General features: G+C 45.5%; 1 protein-coding gene across 1 annotated transcript in view; it reads left to right on the top strand.

Moving 5' to 3' along the window:
• ADGRV1 (adhesion G protein-coupled receptor V1) overlaps positions 1-20975 on the top strand; it is a 1865288-nt gene that overhangs the window by 263207 nt on the left and 1581106 nt on the right. The window contains exon 16 of the mRNA XM_086963519.1: positions 5130-5253. Within this exon, the coding sequence (XP_086819645.1) occupies positions 5130-5253 (124 nt within the window). The remainder of the gene's footprint in view (positions 1-5129; positions 5254-20975) is intronic.

The raw sequence follows: 20975 nt of genomic DNA on the forward strand, positions 1-20975 counted from the left end.
GGGCAGCCAGTGCAGGTCGCACAGTTGAAATTTTATATATAATATCTCTTAGAGATGTTAAATAAGAGCCTAGCCACCGCGTTCTGGATCAGTTGCAGTTTATTCACCAGATATCCAGGGATACCAAGAAAAAGCGCATTCGTGTAATCCAAGTGGGTGAGGATGAGTGCCCGAGCCACAATTTAAGATGGATTTTAAATAACCCTTTAAATGCGTCATTGAAATATTTTTCTAGCTATTGCCAAACTGAAGTTAAGCATTATGTATGTATGTATGTATGTATAAAATATTTTATTACGCGCTCTGCTACTACAGAGTATCCTGGCGCGATATGTGAGCTTAAACAGGGCCAAACCAGAAGGAGAAAGAAAAAAGCAACTAGATACTGAGATTAAAAAGGTGGGTTTTTAACCCCTTCTTAAATTCTGTCAGTGTGGCTGAAGCTCGCAAAGAGAGCGGCAGGGCATTCCACGACCGAGCTGCTTGGACAGAAATAGACTGACCACCCAATCTCGCATATCTGACTTTAGGCGTAGACATCAGAAGGAGATTAGCTGATCGGAGTGCACGGCGAGGAATATAGAAATTGAACCTCTTGTGCAAATATTGTGGTCCTTGTTGGTGCAAGGCACGAAAGGCCAGGACCAGTGATTTAAACACAATACGATGGGCCACTGGAAGCCAGTGGAGCTTTCGAAGATGGGCAGATGCGCTAGTTCTTCTCGGGAGGTGAAATAAAAGTCGAACCGCAGCATTCTGAATGATCTGCATTCGATTGATAAGATATTTAGGGAGACCACTAAAGAGGGCGTTGGCGTAATCTAGCCTTGATAAGATCAGAGCACGCAGAACCGTCTCTTTTGCTTCCCTATGAAGCAGTGGGAGGAACCTTTTTAGTGACTTAAGGGTCAAGAAACAGGTCGCCGTAATTTTTTTTAGATGCACTTCAAACCTAAGATCCTGTCCAAACCAGACCCCCAAGTTTTTGGCCAGGCCTCCGAAAGAGCTGGGACAGGCAAAATCAGACGGCCAAATAAGATCCTTAAAATTGGCCGGGAAGTTGCCATAAAACAGCAGCTCTGTCTTGTCCTCGTTACATTTGAGTTGGGCTGAAAGGAGCCACCGAAAGACATTGGATAGACAGGAGCAGACGACACTGGCATCTAAGCAATTCTTAGGCCAGGTAAACAACAGCTGTGTGTCGTCGGCATACGCCATTATTTTGGCTCCCCACTGCTCAGCCAGATGGATCAACGGGGTCATATAAACGTTGAACAACAGAGGGCTCAACGTCGACCCCTGAGGGACCCCTGTGCTGAGCTTCTTGGGAGACGAGGCGTAAGGAGGTATCCATACTTGCTGCGTCCGCTCCGACAGAAATGAGGACAGCCAGGCCAGAACCGCGCCTGACAGTCCCACCTCTGCCAGCCGATTCAGCAGCAGAGCATGGGGTACCGTATCAAAGGCGGCAGATAGGTCCAGCAAAACCAGGACCGCTCTGCCGCCTCCGTCAAGGCACTCCCTAATAGCCTCTGAGACTTCCACCAGGGCCGTCTCAGTGCTAAAAGCCGCCCTGAAACCCGATTGAGCCGGGTGAAGGGCTTTAGAGGACTCAATGAAATTATTCAGTTGTCTGAAGACAACCTTTTCACAGACCTTCGCCAATGCCGGGAGCAGCGATATCGGACGATAACTGGATGTGGCTAGAGGGTCCAAGCCAGGTTTCTTTAGCAGGGGAAGTAATTTCGCCTGTTTCCAACAAATGGGCACAGAGGCAGAGGCCAGAGACAGATTAACAACCTGAGTGGCCTCCTGATATACCAAGCTCGCCGCTCCCCCCAGAACCCTGGCGGGGCACGGATCAGAGGGTGAACCCGACTTTAGTGACTCCAGGATGGCCAGCCCTTCCGCTTGCAGAGCTGGCTCAAAGATGGAAAATTGACTGATGGATTGCTTCCCACCAGAGCTGGCAAAGGGTGACAAGGGCTGAAGAAGACCACAGGAATTTTGGAGCTCTTCTTGGATTTTAGCGATTTTATTGTCGAAAAAACAGGACAGTTATAAGGTGTTGTAATATAACCCAATGTTTTCCTATAAGAGACCCAGCCTTACTTCATTGAAAAACAAGTTTGGAGATTTTTTACTGCCAGGGCATGTACAACATAAGTACACAAGAACTACTTTTTAAATACAATGCACCCTATCTTATGGGCATGTAAGTGCTACTTCATAGGTGACTTATAAGTATTAAAACATAAAGTTTAGGCCTGGTAAAAGGTTTATTTTGCCAAGTATAATTGTCAGTTTTAACCTCCTTAAATGGGAGTTTTCTGTGCATTTCATCAGATTTGAGCCTGCTTGTTCTTTTTAGCATAGTGGCAGGACAAAAATAGCAAATGTTTTTTTAGTAGTGCTTGAAAGTGTCAGAAAAACCTTGGGGGGTTATCATCTCAGAGTTCTACCCAACTTAGGGTGGAGATCATGATAATCATTTTGGGCAGTGGCGCTGCTCCTGCAGCTCCTCCCGCACTACATTTTGATGGTGACCCCATCTTTGTGGGGCCACCACAAGCTGAAAACAACGGTTTTTAATCACAAAAATGCGGCCAGGTGCCGCAGGTCATTATAGGGCATGCCTCGCTCTTTCCTATGCATTTCATAGCAGGTCTCTCCCACTGTGCTAGAGTGAGCCACGTCCTTCTTATCCTTTGTTTATTGGGTTTGCGCTGGAGTCCTCACACCATATTCTTTCCCCTTGGGGTGTCTGGTCCACCCGTTTCCTTTGGGGATCAGCTCAGGGGCCCACCCCAGCTGCCCCAAGCGGCTCCCCAAGCAACCAACTCTCTGGTGTGCTGCTGCGGGAGCTGGTGAACGCATTCTGGTCTGCCCGCTTCTGCGGGCAGTCGCACAGTGGGTGGCTAGACTTTCCGCTTCCCCAAGACTGGGGAGTTTGGAGGGCCAGTCACGTGAGGGAGTGTGGTGGCACTTCCCCCTCTTCTTTGCCAGCCTCGGGGCACAAGATTGAGGTCCTTGGCCCCCTCCCACATTTGCAGGGGAGCACGATGCCACTCCCTCACAGCCATGACTTGTCATGGCCCAGGGATGGGGTCCTGGCCCCCCTCTTCTGCATTGCAGTGGAGCAAAGGTGCTTCCTCATTACGTTTACTTGTTAGGGCTCGGTACCTGGGCCCCTACTCCTGTTCTCGGCAAAGCGCAACAGCACTTCCCCTTAGCTTCTAGATTCTCGTTTTACAGCTTCCAGGCCCTGACCCACCCTGAGTGCAAGGCTGAAAATGGAGACAGAGCCACATGCGCTACGCCACAGGTGCATAAATAGGTCAACGGTTGTTTAACTTCAAACATCCCTAATTCAGGCCCCGTTGGGCCGATTTGGATGATCTTTTTCTTGTTTTGCTCCTGGTGGTGAGCCAGCTCCCTTTAGCCCTTTGTCATTTTAATAATTGTCCCATTACAGTCCCCAGAGCCCCCTCTCCTGAAGAGACCCTGTAACTCAAGAGGGTCGAAACGTCGTCGACTAAAAAAGGAGGGATAATCCTAGAACACTAGAAATAATTTCAACAAAGTGAAATGAACCTTATCACATACGGGACCTCCCTGATTACTCCAATAACCAACTGCTTCTTTTTACCAGTCACTGTATAATACGTCCCTGTTATGGTCTACACTGGGGCACATAAGTCACTTGAGTCACTTTTTTATCTTATATATAGTGTGAATACACATTAACTGTTTTACTTCTTTTTCCTATGATTATCTTTTACAAAATAAAAGTTACGCCCATGTTCGGCTGAAGAGGGCTCGACAGAAATTTGTTGTATGTGGGCTTCAATTTCAAACTTTGATTGAGTCATTCACTTTACAGATGAAATAACTATGTTAGAGGGATATCATTTGCGCTCTAACTATAGTTCTAATTTGGATGCAAGGAACTAACATTCCTTGCCCAATGTTCACCTTTTTTTTGTTGTTCAAATGAGTTCCTTGTGAACAATTGTATGTTGGCTGATCAGCTATACCCAGTTTGCAGGGACATATGGGTTGCTCTTGTTTTTGTTAAAATTGATTACTCCAGTTCAGGCCTGGCTGGATGCACCAAATGTGGTGGACTACAAGCCAATGAATGCGTGGAGTGCTAAATCTTTAGGCTTTACCTTCAACAAAAAACCTTACGATGCAGGCCCTCATTAAAAATATAGCTAAAATTGTTCAACAACAAAATAGACTCTCAGAAGGAATGACATCCAGCTTTGCACCTGATGACCTCAAATAAGTACTACAAACCCTAGTAATCTTTTTAACCTACCATAGCATATCCTTGCTGTTTGGAATTTCGAAAATGCACTTTGCTCCCTTAAAAGCAACCCTCAGCCCAGCAGCTTGCCTGATAGCCACGTAGATCAAACCACATCTCTCTCTATCCAGAACCCTGTGGAAGGTGTATTTCAACTATTTCTTGTGATCCTGTGAGCGTTTAATATATAATTTAGTATTGTTTGGCAACGTAGAGGCTTGAACTAGGAGGAAGTGGGTGATACAATTCAAATTTACTCCATACACGTGCCCAGAAATATGTCTTGTCAGGGGCTCCCAAAATTCTGAAGAGGATACTGTACAAATCTACAAATGAATAAAAATGTAAGTGAACAATTACCTTTCAGGGGCTGTGGCAAGTATCTTAGACCACAGAGTGGTTATATTAGCATTTTCCACTGTCCTCTGTATAGTGCACTCCTACAATAAAAAAGGCATATACTTCATTCTTTGAAGCAAGGAAAGTGATGCCTAATATGTGCCTGCCATTAGTGCCATAAATTGAGTAGCCTGTACATATGTTTTCATTATATCATTCTTTGGAAATCTAAATAATTCTTAAGGAAAACATTTATTGAATGTCTTGAATACATCCATGGTACGACTACATAAATGATAATGGCAGAAGGAAGTAAAGAGAACAGCAGATAGGGGAGGTGCTAGCATTTACATGCCAGAATGTAAACATCCCTTTGTTTCTCTTATCTATTGCATGTCGCAAGTGCTTTGTCAGCTGAAAACTAGATTTTGCTCTTATTGTGCTAGCTCGCACTTGAAGTATTGGCTTCCTATTGCAGGTCCCTGAAGCCTTGGAAACATTCACGGTCAACCTGTATAATGCCACTGGAGGCTCTAGACTGGGAAATATAACATCTGCTGGCCTGCAAATAACAAAGAATGATGATCCGATTTATTTTGCAGGTTAGTTTGGTTTCTTTTAACTTTTCATACTTTATATACACTTCTTAGACCTATAAATTATGTGAAACTAAATATTCAAATTAAGAAAAAAGATGGAATGTGCATATACATAAATAATCATTCTCTTTAGTGTGATTTGTGCTTTTGGTTGCATATTGGACAGATGCTTTCAGCTGTGGACATTTTACTTGCAAACATGTACATTATAGAAATGATATTTAATCAATATTTACTTTATTTTGGTGAAAAGCCATAAAAGTATACATCCCAATGATAAAACCATAAGTTAAAATATATAACATCTAATTGAAATTTTCCATGAAATATTTTTTACATTTTTTTCAAAACAGATATATGCAATAATGCAACAATTCTTTAGAAGCTATGATCAAATTAGATGAAAGTAAAATTAGATGAAAAAACTGTTTAAATCACATGAATGCAAATAACAGAGATAATCAATCACACACTGTCGTACGATACAGGATACACTAAATTATTTACAACTTAAAAGAGCTACTTCCTAGCCTTTCTGCATTGCACGGGCTTGGCAATTTCAACGGACTGGCTTATTTGTACTATGCGTATACAATCAGGGATTAGTTGTAGAAAGCACCTTTGCTCTTATATTCCATACCCAGTGCAAGAATCTGGAAATGGTGAACACGATTTGCTCTTTCGGGTCACTCTTTAAAATCCGTAGCACCTCTTAAGTACTGTCTCACACCCAAGATTTTAGATAATGCAATAATCCATTTTTTCTGTGGTAGGGTGCATTTGGGCAGAAAAAAGGAAGTGTATTCCAGTTTCTATCTGTTGTGGACAATGAGGTCAAGAAATCGTAGGCCACCCTGTTTTATCCCACTTGGATGTTAAAGATTTTAACTGTAGATAAACATATCTAAATTGCACATAAAAGTGTTTCACCTGGAATGGCCAAATTCTGTCCATATGAGGTTCGAAACTGGGTTATATATATAAAACAAGAACTGTCCTGCCAAACTACCTTCCATATGTTCATTTGAAATCTGTCCTAACACATGCTCCCAAAAATTATTTTTCAGTTTTTGGGTAATTCCTTCAGTTACAGGGTAGGAGAGTTCCATAATTCACCCATTTTCACCATCCTACATAGATGCTTACTATGTCTCAGCCATGGTGTGCTGGCCTCCTTATCACATGCAATTAGGTCTTCTAGTGATTCCCTGTAAGAAGCCAACTCCACAGATGACCAGAGCCTCACCCACTGCAACAATGGTTTTAATGCAATTAGCAAGGGGAAGCTGTTGAGAGAAAGATCAAGTCTCAATGGCAAGAGGGGGCACATATTGGTAAATTAAATATGGCCCTAACGAATTTGTTTCTGCCCTTGTTAGGATGGTTACATCACCATATCTCCATATCTCTGCTCCATAGGTGGCTGATGCAGGGCCGGACTGGGAACCAAAACTGGCCCTGGCAAAGAGCTCGGGCAGCCCCCCTGGTAGCGGCCAAGCTGTTTGCACAGGCCTGTTTCGGCAGATTTTGTTACTGGGGCCGATTTTGCAGCTTTGCAGCAAAAACGTCCCTGTAACAAAAAATGACCCCCAGGGGCCCAAAATCAGCCCCCACCCTAGCGGCCCACCGGGGAAACGCCCGGTGCCCGCTATGGCCAGTCCGGCCCTGGGCTGCTGACAAAGCCATTGCCCTGTATACCTTAATACCAGGGAATACTGAACCACCAGACATTGATTTTTATTTCCTGCCAATTATTGCTGGTCTCTGATTAAGAATAGTTTTCTTTTTTTGCCATTTGTGGGCCCCAGGATAAGTTGTCACTCAATCTGACTCCCAAGTAGTTGAAATGTTTGACCCGATTGATCTCAACACCCTCAATGGTCATCTTTGCTCTAAAAGAGAGAAGTGGGTTAGTTACTATATATTTGGACTTGGCTTGATTTAATTCTAGCCAACTACGTACGGCCCCCTCCAAGGCTTATGGTAGTCACTAACTTTCCATCCATTTCCCCTTTTAATTCCTTCCCCTCACTTCACTCTGTCCCTATTCCCCTTCCCCACAATTTTCCCTCTCTCCTGGACCACTTTAGCGGAAAAACCTTGCCCCCCCTCACTCACCCCTCGCTGCACAAGATGCACCAATCACTAGACATGGCCCGAACTCTTGGACCATTGTTAACCCACCTAACCTCTCTAAAAATGCTAAGAAAAACTTTAGGCACATACTACTAATTCGTCACCAAGAAACGTTATTTGTGGATAACTACCTCAGTCTCACCTCGATTGTAAAAACCAACTACATCTTCTACTCCAAGCACCCCTCTAAATGGAAGAGCATCTTCCTCCACCTCCTCCCTATCACAAAGTCATGCAAAATCGCATATGGTTTGAAACTGTCTACCACCCCTTCCCCTACTTTTCTTGGTGAAATTGACATCTCCATTTTTAAATGTGTAAACAACCTCAATCAAAACTCAGAAAAACATCTCACCATCTTTGAACACCATTTCAGCACCTTTATCCTACCTACTCTTGATACTTTCATCTGACCCTTCAGCCTCCCAATCCCAGGCTGACCCTCTGCCCCCTCTTTCCCCTACTCTAATCCCTCCTCATACAGACAATGACAACACCACAGAAGTCTCCCAAGCACAAACTCTCTATCTCCCTCCTGCGTTAACAACTTTCCCTCCTACTGATTCACCAACGGCTTATTCAACCACCCAAACTCTCTCTCCTCCTTTTGAGGCTCCAACACCTCACACCTGTTCCTCCCTTGTATCTTCTTCTTCCTCCCAGCCCCTAAATTTGATCCCCCTACGACTCAATCACTGACTCCAACTTCTACCTCCCTAATTGACCTTCCCCTCCTTAACCAGGATGTCAACACTCCTAGCTCTCCCCGCACACCCTTTCCTTCTCTTGACTCTCTTCTGACTCCAGTGAATGCCCTATCCCACCTCACTTCCCTCCCTTCGTCCATCAAACGGAACACCCCTCACCACCCCCCACCTGGTCTCCCACCCCACCCAACCCTCACCCCAGACCTCTCGTCCTGACTAATACAAAAAATCCTCCAAGTCCCCTGACCTCCCAGCCTCCGTCCCTTTCTCTCTTATACCCCAGACGCTTTTTAATATAGAACTCCATCTTGCTAACCTGTCGTTTGAACTCACCTCACTCAAAAAATATGTCAACTTCCTCTCCTCACTCAACAGTCCCAATCATACTATTTCCCTGTGTGCTGAACAAACCAACACTACATTCCCACAGTAATGGGATACTACCCCCCTCTGTAACAACACACTTAGAACATTCCATGCCTCGAATCACCTCCCCGCCTCTGATCTCCCTCACCTCTGTAATCCTTACCCCCAACTCTTTGACTACTGATCCTCTGGTCCCGCAGGCACCCATCCCCGTGATCCTTGAGACTAGCAGAATTCCAGCTTCCCCAGCTTCACCCAGGCTGCCCCCGCAATTTACCACTATCCACTCTTGCCCCCCTACAACCAACCCTAAACCCCTTACCTGCATGCTGGTTAACTGTTGCTCGGCAGTCCAACACGCAATTGAAATTTCGGAAACCATTGACATCGCCTTTCTAACTGAAACCTGGCTTAAATATCACTCTTCTTCCATTCGTGATGTGCTCTCTCCCCCTGGCTACTCCATCCTCAGGAAAGATAGACCTGTCAGAATTGAAGGTGGTCTAGTAATAATCTATAAAAACGAACTCCAACTCTCACCTGTGCAAACTCCGATCATTCTACTTTTGAATACCTTGGAGCGAAACTTAAAGTGCAAGGCTCCCCTCCAATTTGACTACACAATAGCTACCATCCTCCTGTGAGCCTCGTTCTCTTGTAGAGGAATTTTATGACCTTCTTACACAATCCTCACTTTCCAATTCTAAAAACCTCTTCCTCTGAGATTTTAACCTTCATTGGAACAAAAAGGATGATCCTATGGTTAACCTCCTCACTGATCTACTTGATATCAATGATCTGAAACAACTTTGCCGCTCTCCTACTCACACCAAAGGAGCCACTCTCGACGCTATCATTACAAGCAATGATCCGGCCTCCCTTTCCTCCATCGTTCCCATCGACTGGTCAGACCATCACCTCATCCTTTTCACAATCATTAACACTGTGCTACCCCCTCCACCCAAAATCATCAAACAGAGGAAATTGACTAGGAATCTTCAGCTTATTCCCCCAGGCGAACTGGAGTCCAAAGTCAAAGCACAACTTCGACTCTCTCCTCTCTCCCAAAATGCTATTGACCTCACTGAATACTTTAATAAATCCATTGTTGAGGTCCTTGACCAAATTGCCCCAGCCAGACTAAAACTACAAAAAAACTACTCCTCCAAATCCTGGTTCAATGCAGATCTCAACAATGAGAGACGCACACTTAGATCGACTGAGCGCATATGGAGGCAGAACCATTCCCCCTCTAATCCCTCCCTCCTTAGATACGCTGTGGCCAATTATAAAAAACACATCCTCAATGCTAAGACATCCTTCTTCTGCTCCCAACTCGACCGGGCCAACAACAGACGTAGGGAACTATTCAGCATTGTTAAAAACCAAACATCCTCTGTACCCCCCCAAGGTGATTGCCACCAACGAGAGATGCAAAGAAATTGCCAACTACTTCTCAGAAAAAAATCTCCAAAATTGATCAATTCTTTGCTTTAACTCCCCTCCCTTTTGGCCTACTTCCCTCCCTGGACATTTCCTCCAATTCTCCTTCACTCTCAACGCTTCTTTATGACTCCTCATCGCTACCTCCTGTCGTCCCTATTCTTGAACCCATTCCCACCATACTTGAGCAAAAAAATAATGCTTCTTGGCACAACTTCAATCCAGTCAGTGAACTTGATGTCCTTAACGTCATTACCAGACGTAAACCGTCATCTCACACCAAAGAGCCTCTTCCTTCCAACCTTGTCCAAGGTTTAAACCCCAATGACCTAAATAACCTTTGTCCTATCTCTAACCTTCCTCTTCTCTCAAAAGCACTTGAAAAATGCGCCCTACTCCAACTAGATAGACATATTGATTCATTCAATCTTTTACACTCTTTCCAATCAGGCTTCCGAAAGGGCGGTAGTACGGAAATGGCCATGCTAAATATAATTGATGACATCCATCACTCCCTCGACAAAGGCGAGTCCTCCCTTCTCAATCTCCTTGATCTCTCCGCTGCTTTCGACACTGTGAACCACTCCACCCTACTAATCACACTTAAAGAGCGTATTGGCCTCAACGATTCAGTCCTCAAATGGTTCACCTCCTTTTTCCAACACAAAACCCAGCAAATTAAAATGCGCGACTGCCTTACTAAACATATGCCCATCTCCCTAGGGGTCCCTGAGGGCTCTATCCTCTCCCCTCTCTATTCAACCTCTTCAGGGAACCCCTCACCCTTATCCTTAAGCAAGCGGGAATCAATTGCCACCTATAAGCAGATGACAACCAACTTTACTATAAGATTCAATCCAGCTCAGACATTTTCCCCTCAATGATGCCTTGAGTAAGATTCAATCCTGGTTTCACTACAACCACCTCAAACTCAATCCAAAAAAGACTGAAATCATTCTTTTCTCCCCTAAGAACAACTCACTCCCCATTCTATCCTAGGTCTCTGACCTAACCGCACTCAACTGCTCTATCACTATATCAAACTCAGTTAAATCCCTCGGATTTAAAATTGACCAGAACCTTACTCTTATTCCCACATAAAAAATTCGGGCAAAAGCGCTCCCTACACTCTCCATCACCTCAAGAAAATAAAACTCTTCATTCCTGCAGATGACTTCAAATTAGTCGTCCAATCTCTGGTCTTTTCGAAAATTGACTATGGTAACGCCATCCTCTCTGGAACCCCTAAAGTCCACCTAGCCCCAATCAAATATGTTCTGAACCTGGATGTTAGGCTCATTACCGACTTCAAACGATTCGATCACATCTCCCCTGCCCATAAAGCCCTCAATTGGCTTCCCGTCGAAAGAAGAACTTCTACAAGACAGCTTGCATTACGCACAAAACCCTGCATCAACGCTCCCCGCAGTACCTCTCAGATAAACTTCACAAAGCTGGCTACGCTAGAGCATTGAGGAGCTCCAACTCTCTTGTCCCTCCTCTGTTAAACAAGAAATCCACACAATCGAGCTCCTTTACCGGAAACACGCCTAACATCTGGAACTTCGTCGTAACCCCTCTTAAGTCAGCTTCAGAAAAGACCTTGAACCCCTACTCAACAAATACTGGGGTCCTTAATCCCTCGCCCGGGCACTCATCCCACCCGACCTCCTACTGTTTAAGGTCCCCCCCCTTTTTTTGATCCCTGACTTCCCTCTCTCCTCCCCCTCTCACATCTTCCTTCGCCCACTAACTTCTCCCACTAACCTTTCCCATAGGACCTGCTTCGTCCCACTTGGTTTTGCCTTAACCTCCCCCCTCCTCAGCCTCTCTCCATTCCTATACCCTACCCCCTTCTTCCCCATTCTTTCCCTCCCATACTAGCCTAATCTCTCAGGACTTGCTGTAGACCATTGCATTATATGTAAATAGATTGTGTTGAATTTGAGCTGTTTTTTACTGTCTGTATTGGTTTTGAGTACTACCTCATTGTAATTATATTACATTGCAATTAATACCGATGTAAAGCGGTATGGTATGGCCTTAACCTCCCCCCCTCTTCAGCCTCTCCCCATTCCTATACCCTATCTCCCTCTTCTCCTTCCTTTCCCTCCCACGCTAACCTAATCTCTCAGGACTTGCTGGAGCCCATTGCAATTTATGTAATTAGATAGTGTAAAATTTGAGCTGTTTTTTTACTGTTTGTATTGGTTTTGAATACTACCTCATTGTAATTGTGTGACATTGCAATTAATACTCATGTAAAGCGCTCTGATACCCTCGGGTCCAGCCAGCACTATATAAAACCTTTTAAATAAATAAATTAAATAAATAAATACGTAAACAAAAAGCTGCGAAAGAATATAGTTTGTCTTGTAGACCCATACGGTTCTAGAAATAAGGAGGGAATCATCAGCAAACATAAGGAGGGGGACGGGGATTCCAGCGATCTTAGGCACTTCATGCCTACATTTGTTCAGCCACTCTACCACTCCATTAATGTAGGGGCTAAACAACGTGGGCGCCAGGACACATACTTGCCTCACCCCCTTTTAGTTGGAATCCTATCCGGTGAGAGACCCACCTTCATATTCCACCTTACTTTAACAAACATGTCAGCATGAATGACTCTCAAGATCCACAAGAGATCACTTGCAAACGTGTATATTATAGAAAATTATGTTATTGTTAAAGCATATATTTCTTTCTGGTAAAAGAAATCACAGAAAAACAATAAGAACTATAAAAAAAAATAGATAAAACAAATCTCTTATATATTTGCTAAATCGTATCTGGAAAAGAAGTTAAAAAGATTTTTTGTAAGGAGATTGTTAATATGAATATCAATATGTTTATCGATAAAAATGAACTCTTGTCCATATTAATAGAATTGCCCATCCTGAACTCCAAATCTACCTCAACATGTAAATATGTAGTCAGGCAGGCCCTGCGACCTAGACCCATGATTACTGATTGATGGGTCACAGGTGGGAGGGTGCATAGCTGGCAGGCAAATAAGCAAGCAGGAAAGTCTCAATCAATCCCACAGATAGGTGCAGCGACAATACAATGATCATGGGAGATTGCGCCCAATATAGCACACATGCCAGAGGGGGTATGCACCCTTCTGAAAACACCATAAAGTCAGGTACCACATGAGTTAGGAACACATAGCCAATCGGGACCTATCACACATAGTAATCACTCGCTCCCCATGCTGGACATCTGAACACATAACCACTGGCCACACTGTGTCCGCTCAAGGTTGAGACCTACCTATAGTAGGAAGAAACTAAGGGAGTTAGAGGGTTATTAGCTCGGCTCGCCCTCCAGTCATTAAAGTCAAAAGAAAGGTTTCTGTTTCCAGATACCTGAGAGCCTTGCTAGAGGAAAGGACAGCCACTGCTCAATGGGGTTGGCTGTTGGGAAAGTGTATAATGTGTAGAAAAGGAAAAATTGTTCCTTTTTTTAGGTGTCCCCTCACTCACCGGGGTTGCCCCACGGTGACATGCTTCATCATTGGGGCCATCCCAGTCCTCTACGGGCTGGGGCGTGCTACGACTTGCGGAGTTACGTAGGAGCACTTAAATGGACTATGTGTGGTGCATGTGTATTTGTGGGGAGTGGACTATGTGATGAGTTAAAAATACCTGCCCAGTAGGTTACTAATAAACTTTATTCTGACCTCTAGGTGGTAGTATTAAAAACGGGGTAGGGAGATAGGCTGTCCTAAACTTAATGTGTCCAGATGTACCTATCAACTCCTAAGTCGACATGTTTCGTGCATACCCCAAGCACTTCTTCGGGACTACACAGGGACCAGCCCTGTGTTCGCCACTCCTTACTCTGTCACTGAGATATTTACAAAAAAGGTTTTAAACTGCAGCAAACTCTGTTAAGTGCATGCATTTATACCTACGTATTTTGTTCCAAAAACACGTGTTCCGGATCCGGACCGGAGGGAGAAAGAGTAGGTGCCTGAATACAGGAGGTAACCAGAGCACAAAGTTGCGAGGATACCGATACCCCTCCGACTCCATGGGGCCCAGTTAGGTCTCATAAGAAAGAACCACGTGTTTTTGGAACAAAATACGTAGGTATAAATGCATGCACTTAACAGAGTTTGCTGCAGTTTAAAACCTTTTTTGTAAATATCTCAGTGACAGAGTAAGGAGTGGCGAACACAGGGCTGGTCCCTGTGTAGTCCCGAAGAAGTGCTTGGGGTATGCACGAAACATGTCGACTTAGGAGTTGATAGGTACATCTGGACACATTAAGTTTAGGACAGCCTATCTCCCTACCCCGTTTTTAATACTACCACCTAGAGGTCAGAATAAAGTTTATTAGTAACCTACTGGGCAGGTATTTTTAACTCATCACATAGTCCACTCCCCACAAATACACATGCACCACACATAGTCCATTTAAGTGCTCCTACGTAACTCCGCAAGTCGTAGCACGCCCCAGCCCGTAGAGGACTGGGATGGCCCCAATGATGAAGCATGTCACCGTGGGGCAACCCCGGTGAGTGAGGGGACACCTAAAAAAAGGAACAATTTTTCCTTTTCTACACATTATACACTTTCCCAACAGCCAACCCCATTGAGCAGTGGCTGTCCTTTCCTCTAGCAAGGCTCTCAGGTATCTGGAAACAGAAACCTTTCTTTTGACCTACCTATAGTAAGCATTTGACCATTAATTTATGACTGTGAGGCAGCAAACAACATTCCTCACCATATAGGGTATGCTGGAAACTTTTATTGCTTATTGCAACTGTGTATATATGATGAATGTGAACTCAATATAAATCGAGACAGTCCTCGTGCGTGTAACTGTTCTGCTGGCGGCACTGTTTAATTAAAAAAAAAGTTCCTATTTGACCAAGTGCCTCTTGTCTTATGATTTTACTAAGGAATTCGAACCCGAGCAACAACATTAAGATTATTTGAAATGAAAAGGTGAATAAAACGTTTCTTCCACGTTTCATTCGATTTTATTTAACATTCATATGCATTTTATGCGGGAGAATACCCTCCTGCACAATACTTTTCTTACTATGATAAGATGATTTCATAAGGGTCTAGTCTGAAAACCAAAATCAAGCCTTGGCAAAAATAATCAACACACCCACACCTTGCACCATATGTATCAACCTGCGAGACTGAGTGTCTCAAGAGTTTTTGGAGAGAAGGAACATCTGCAATTACAATTTTTGAAAAGGTGGGCTCAAGCGGGTCATATGTTTGCACATAGTTCTGAGGGAAATAATAATGAACATCACAATATTTCAGGGCCTATCACTTAGGAACAGCATTTCACCAAAACAGAAAAAACGTACAGAAACTATAAAAAAGAAAGCATAAGAAGGTAAACATACAATATAAAAACACAAAACATTGATTTAATCGTGGCAGGTATTTGTGCCACAGTTTTGGTGAAATAAGAGGCTGCTTGTTAAGCTTACCTCTGATCAGGGCGCTAGTAAGCTGTCGGGATCTAGGCTGACTGGACATGCTGTGTTGTGGGCTTTATGGAAAGCCGCTCTGCCATACACCTCTTTCACTTGCATGGGCATGCTGTATTTGCTGTCTCCTTTCCTTCTTAATTGGGCAAGTTTGACTCTAACCCACTCTCCTCTTTCCAACAAGGTCTCTTTTATGCTGCGTCTCTTATTGTAGTGCTCGTGTATATTCTCTGTGCTCTCTCCAGGTTATGGTGAAATACTGCTGGTGACCATTTACTCGTGACCGTCCTTTCCTTCCATGCCAGATCGTCCTTGGTGAAAGGATCAAGTCCTCTTAGGATTTGGAATGGGCTGTATCCAGTGCCTGTGGGTGTAATTCAGTAGGCCCACAGCATACTCCTCACTTCCTTCTCCCAGTCTTTCCCCACTCCAATAGCTGATTGCATGGAACCCATTATGACTCGGTTAAACCTTTCAGCTAGACCATTTCCTGCCAGGTGGTAAAAAGCTGTGTGTTTGACTTTGATGCCATTTCGCTCCATGTAGTTGTTCCACTTTTCAGATGTGAATTGGGGTCCATTGTCGCTCAGGATGGAGCGGGGAATGCCTTCCCTGAGGAATCTGGCTGTAAGAAACTTGAGAACTGTCTTCGTGTCCATCTCCTCTTGTATGTCTATTTCTGGCCACTTTGAACACCGATCTATGAGAACTACTACATATTTCGTGGTTCCCCGTGCGTGCAGTACAGGGCCAAGAATGTCTATTGACAATTCCTCCCACGGGTTGGCAGAGTTGTCGAACTGTCCCAATGACGGGCGTAGTAAGATCTGTGATTTATCCCACCTTTGGCACTGGTCGCATCCCCTAACATATCTCTTGATCAGGTTGTCCATTGCCGGCCACCAGTACATCTGCTTGGCTCTCATCTTTGTTTTCACAATGCCCAAGTGCCCTTCATGCAACATAGCCTGCAAGTGTGGTATTAATGACATAGGAGGAACTACTCTATCCCCTCTAAATATGACCGTCCCCTGGTCTCCTACGGATAACTCCTCACACACTTCAAAGAATTTTCTGTGCTCCGCTTTCAGGTGTCTTTTCTCTGGCCATCTTTGTAGTATGAAGCACTTGACTTCTTTGAGGTCAGGGTCATCCTCGTAGGCTTGCTTCCACTCTTGTCCACTTATTACTTTCTCATGATCTTCCGTGATTGCCGTTCGGACATCGTCCTCATCGGCATATGTTGGGGCCTCCTCCAAGGGGGCTGAAGCTCGGCTGAGATAATCCGCAACTTTATTCTTCCATCCCGGGATGTACTCAACATCATATCTGTAGTCTAGTAATTTCAGAGTCATTTTGGCAATGCATGGGGTGGCGCTTGCATGGCCACTGGACGTGAGAACTTTGACCAGTGGTTTGTGGTCTGTCTTAAGCTGGAATCTCGTGCCCCAAATGTATTGGCGGTATTTTTCCATGGCCCACACTGCAGCCAGCATCTCTTTTTCTATCACAATGAATTTCTGTTCTGTTGGTGATGGTGACCTGGATGCAAAGCTGATGGTCGCCATCTCTCCATTCTTCCTCTCCTGCATAAGGACTGCTCCCAGTCCTTTTTCACTCGCATCAGTGGCCAATATGGATTTCCCTTGCGGATCATATCCCTGTAGCGGAACTGCTTTGCTTATGTCCTCTTTGATCCTTTGAAACTCTCCTTGTGCCTCTTCTGTCCACCGGAAGGTTGTTTTGTCTCGTATGAGTAGTCTCAGATGATGTGTCTTGGTGGCGAAATGCTGCACGAACTTACTATAATATTTAGCCATCCCTAAGACTGATCTGACTTCTTCCTTGCTCTTCGGTTCAGGTGCCTCACATATCGCTTTGACTTTGGTGTGTTTGGGCGTGATGCCTTGATCACTAATCTCATGGCCCAAGTAGGTTACTGACGCCATTCCGAATCAGCACTTTTCCCATTCTGCGTCAGACCATTTCTTTCCAAGACTTGTAACACTATCGCCAGCTTTTTGTCATGGTTGGCTTGATCCTTGCCCATAACCAGGATGTCATCCTGGAAGTATTGTTCTCCCTCTGCATCTTTGAACAGTCTGTGCATCCGTTTTTGGAATACTGCTGCTGCAGATGCCAGTCCAAATGGCATCCGGAGGAACTGGTAGCATCTGAAAGGTGTTATAAAGGATGTCAGTTTGCGGCTCGTGTGATGCAGGGCTATCTGATGGTGGAGAACCATTTTATCCCCTTCGTATTTGTTAGTATTTCATCTATCCTCAGTAGTGGGAATTTCTCCACTATTATGCACTTGATCAGTTTCCGCAGGTCCACGCACAACTGAACGTTGCCATTGGGTTTCATTGCCACCCCCAACGGGGCCAACCACTCTGAACTGTTTATCGGTTCAGTGATCTCATTGTCTTCCAATCTCTGCAGCTCTTGTTGTACTGCGTCTCTGATTGCTAGCGGTACATTTCTCACCTTATGGGACACTGGTTTGGCGTCCTTCTTGAGGTCAATTCTGTGTGTGAATTTCGTTAATTTTCCCCCCCTTCCTCCAAACACTGTGGGGAATTCATCCTTCATTCTAGTGAAGTCTGGCTGGAGTTCTATGCTGTCATCAGGACCTGCGTGTCCCCTCCTGGGTTCAGTTGTATGCCCAAGTCGCCTTGGTCCATCCATCCCAGGACAGAGGGACCCTTTTCCTCCACATATAGTTTGCACTCTGCTCTGCGATCCTTGAATTTTAACCTAAGGACACAATATCCGACCATTGGGATGGATCTCCCATGAATGTGACCAGCCGTACGTCTGGAGTTTCGAGGTGTGGACCTAGGCTGGGTTTGAAGTTTTCATCCTACACCGTCCGTTGTATAATGGTATACGGAGATCCAGAGTCTGCCACCATCTTGATCGGTATTCCTCCCATTACCATGTCGCATTGTGGTTTCCTGGAGCGTTTGCAGTCAATGCCGAGTACTTGTTCTTCGATGCACAGTACATTGTCTTCCTCATCTTCTCCTCCTTCCTCTTCAGTTCCCATCTCCTGTGTTACGTACTTGACTGTTGGTCTCTTAAGCTTGCGTCGGCACACTTTTTCAAAATGCCCTATGATTCCACCGTACATACATTTGGCCCGGAAAGCTGGGCAACGTTTGTCGTATGCCGCATGGGAAGGGCTGCCGCATCTGAAGAACATGTTCGTGCCCTCCTTGTTTGGTTTCTTCGCTTGTGCTAGTAGTGGATTCCATTTGGTTTGCACCTTCCCTTCTGCCGCCATCGTCTTGCCCCTCTCTGGCGGCTCCGCTTCGGTGACTCTGTTGACCATGGGCCTCGTGGTAGTTTCTCTCTTCGCTGCATCTGCGCATCTTTTGGGTAGTTCTGCCTTTTTTACCATGGCTATGACTTCCTTCAGGGTGGCATTTATTTTATTTTATTTATTTTTAGAGTTTTCTATAGCGCGAACTTGAACCGATTAGGTTATCAGAGCGCTTTACATAGCACCAGTTCCGTTACATGTTATCACAGCACTTTACATAGAATCAGTTACGTTGCACATTTCAGGAACTTGAACCGATTAGGTTATCAAAGCGCTTTACATAGCACCAGTTCCGTTACATGTTATCAAAGCACTTTACATAGAATCAGTTACGTTACACATTTCAGGAACACATTTCTTTTTGTTCTAGTGAATAGGGTTATCTCTTCACACGGGGGAAGGGATACACCTGGCTATATTCCAACAGTCACACAGGCGACTAGTCGTTAAAGCTATAACTCTAAACAAGGGAGGGGATACACAAGGATACAATCTAAAAATCACATGGATACTAGTCATTAGAGTTATCTTCTATCTACACAGGAGGGATATGACTGGAAACACTCTAAGGGTCACATAGGGGTGGTAGAGAGTACAAAGGACCACTGCAAACACTAGTGATAAGAGTCAACTACATACACATAGGAGGGATATGACTGGTTAAACTCTAAGCGCCGCATAGGGGTGGTATATGGTGTCTAGGAGACTAGTCATTAGAGTTATCTCTATATACATAGGAAGGGATAAGACCGGATATACTCTAATGGACACATAGGAATGGTAGATAGTACAAAGGTCTACTGCATACACTAGTGATTAGAGTTATCTATATATACATAGGGAGGGGATAAGACTGGATATACTAGAGAGTCACATAGGCAAGGTATATGGTGAGCAGAGTTCCATAAGTGTGGATGCAGTCACAGAACAAAGGGAGGGTGGGAGGGATGCAAGGGTATGGAGAGAAGGGGAAGCGGAAAAGGGAGGGAACATTTGAGGATCATCCACGGGGAAAAGGGTTAATGGACCAGGGAATGGGAGGAGGGCTAGAGTCCAGTGAAGCTGTCCGAAAACAGCAGCAAAGTGATGGTCAGGACAAAGCAAAAAGTCAAGAAGTCCAGTAGTGAAGGTGGGAGATGAAGCTGGAGGCCAGCGGCAGGCGCGTCACCATCTTGGAGAGCTTGCAGTCAGCCGTCTCGGTGGAGGAGAGAGTGCGCCAGGTGGTGAAGGCCATGTTGACGCTGTTGGTACGGTCACACGTTGGCCATGGGGCGCTGCACGGCCGCCGGTGGGTTGTGTGTGGATTCACCCGCAAGCAGTGTTGACTCCAGGAGCAGTGGCACATCCAGAACGCTGGTGCCATGTGGGGGGGGGAGGTGGGGGGGGGGGGCGTGGGTGGTCTGGAGATCCGGTCCGTGTTGCAGGGCCCCAGGGCGTTCCGGCACTGGCAGTGGCCCCAAACTGGCAGCAGGTCGGGAGGCAGGCCAAAAGTCCAAGAGAGGGCCACAGGATTAGCAGGAGGCCGGGGAGAAGTTTGGGCGAGCCAGTGGAAGCGGCGATCGCCATCCAGAAGTCGCCTCCGGCCGCCATCTTAGAGTCAGGCAGGCGCTGGGAGGATTCCCTCGGTGGGGGTCTCCACCAAAGTGAAGGTAGAGGAAATGATGCCAGTAGCTGCGGCGGGAGTCTCAACAAGCCCGGGTAGCGCAGGACGCAATCCTACCTCCCAGCGGTGGCCGCAGTCAGCAGAGTCCACGGCGCAGTGCCGCCCGCCATCTTGAGCGCCTCCGCCCTCTCCTCCTTCACCTCGGGAGAACGAGCCTGTCTGCCAACCTCGGAGCGATCGCTGCAGCTCCGCACCTGCCCCACTCGCTCCGCTTCGTGCTGGACAAAAGAGCGGTCAAAATGAAGGGCTGTAACTGCCCAGGGCCGGGTCAGAGCATTTCGTGGACCGGGAGCCGAGACGATCAGCGTCCGCCCGGCTCCCGACACCTTTATTTACATCCCCGTTTACCCATAGTTTGTCTTGGATCGCTGTGTTTGTAGTGTGCAAGGTACCAAATTTACATGTGGTCGCTAATTTCTTTAACGCCGCAACGTAGTTGTCTATGGACTCACCCACTGCTTGTTTCTTCTGTTGAAAGTTGTATCTGTCTATGGAGGTGCACACCGCCAGTCTATAATGGTTATTTAGGTCCTCAATCGCGTGTTGGAACACGTCGTTATCAGCGGCCTGTCGTTGTGTGGGGACCAAGTTCTGGAAGACCCTGATTCCTTCCGGGTCTAA

The sequence above is a fragment of the Lissotriton vulgaris genome, chromosome 3_1 (genome assembly GCF_964263255.1).
Source record: "Lissotriton vulgaris chromosome 3_1, aLisVul1.2, whole genome shotgun sequence".
Lineage (NCBI taxonomy): Eukaryota > Metazoa > Chordata > Amphibia > Caudata > Salamandridae > Lissotriton > Lissotriton vulgaris.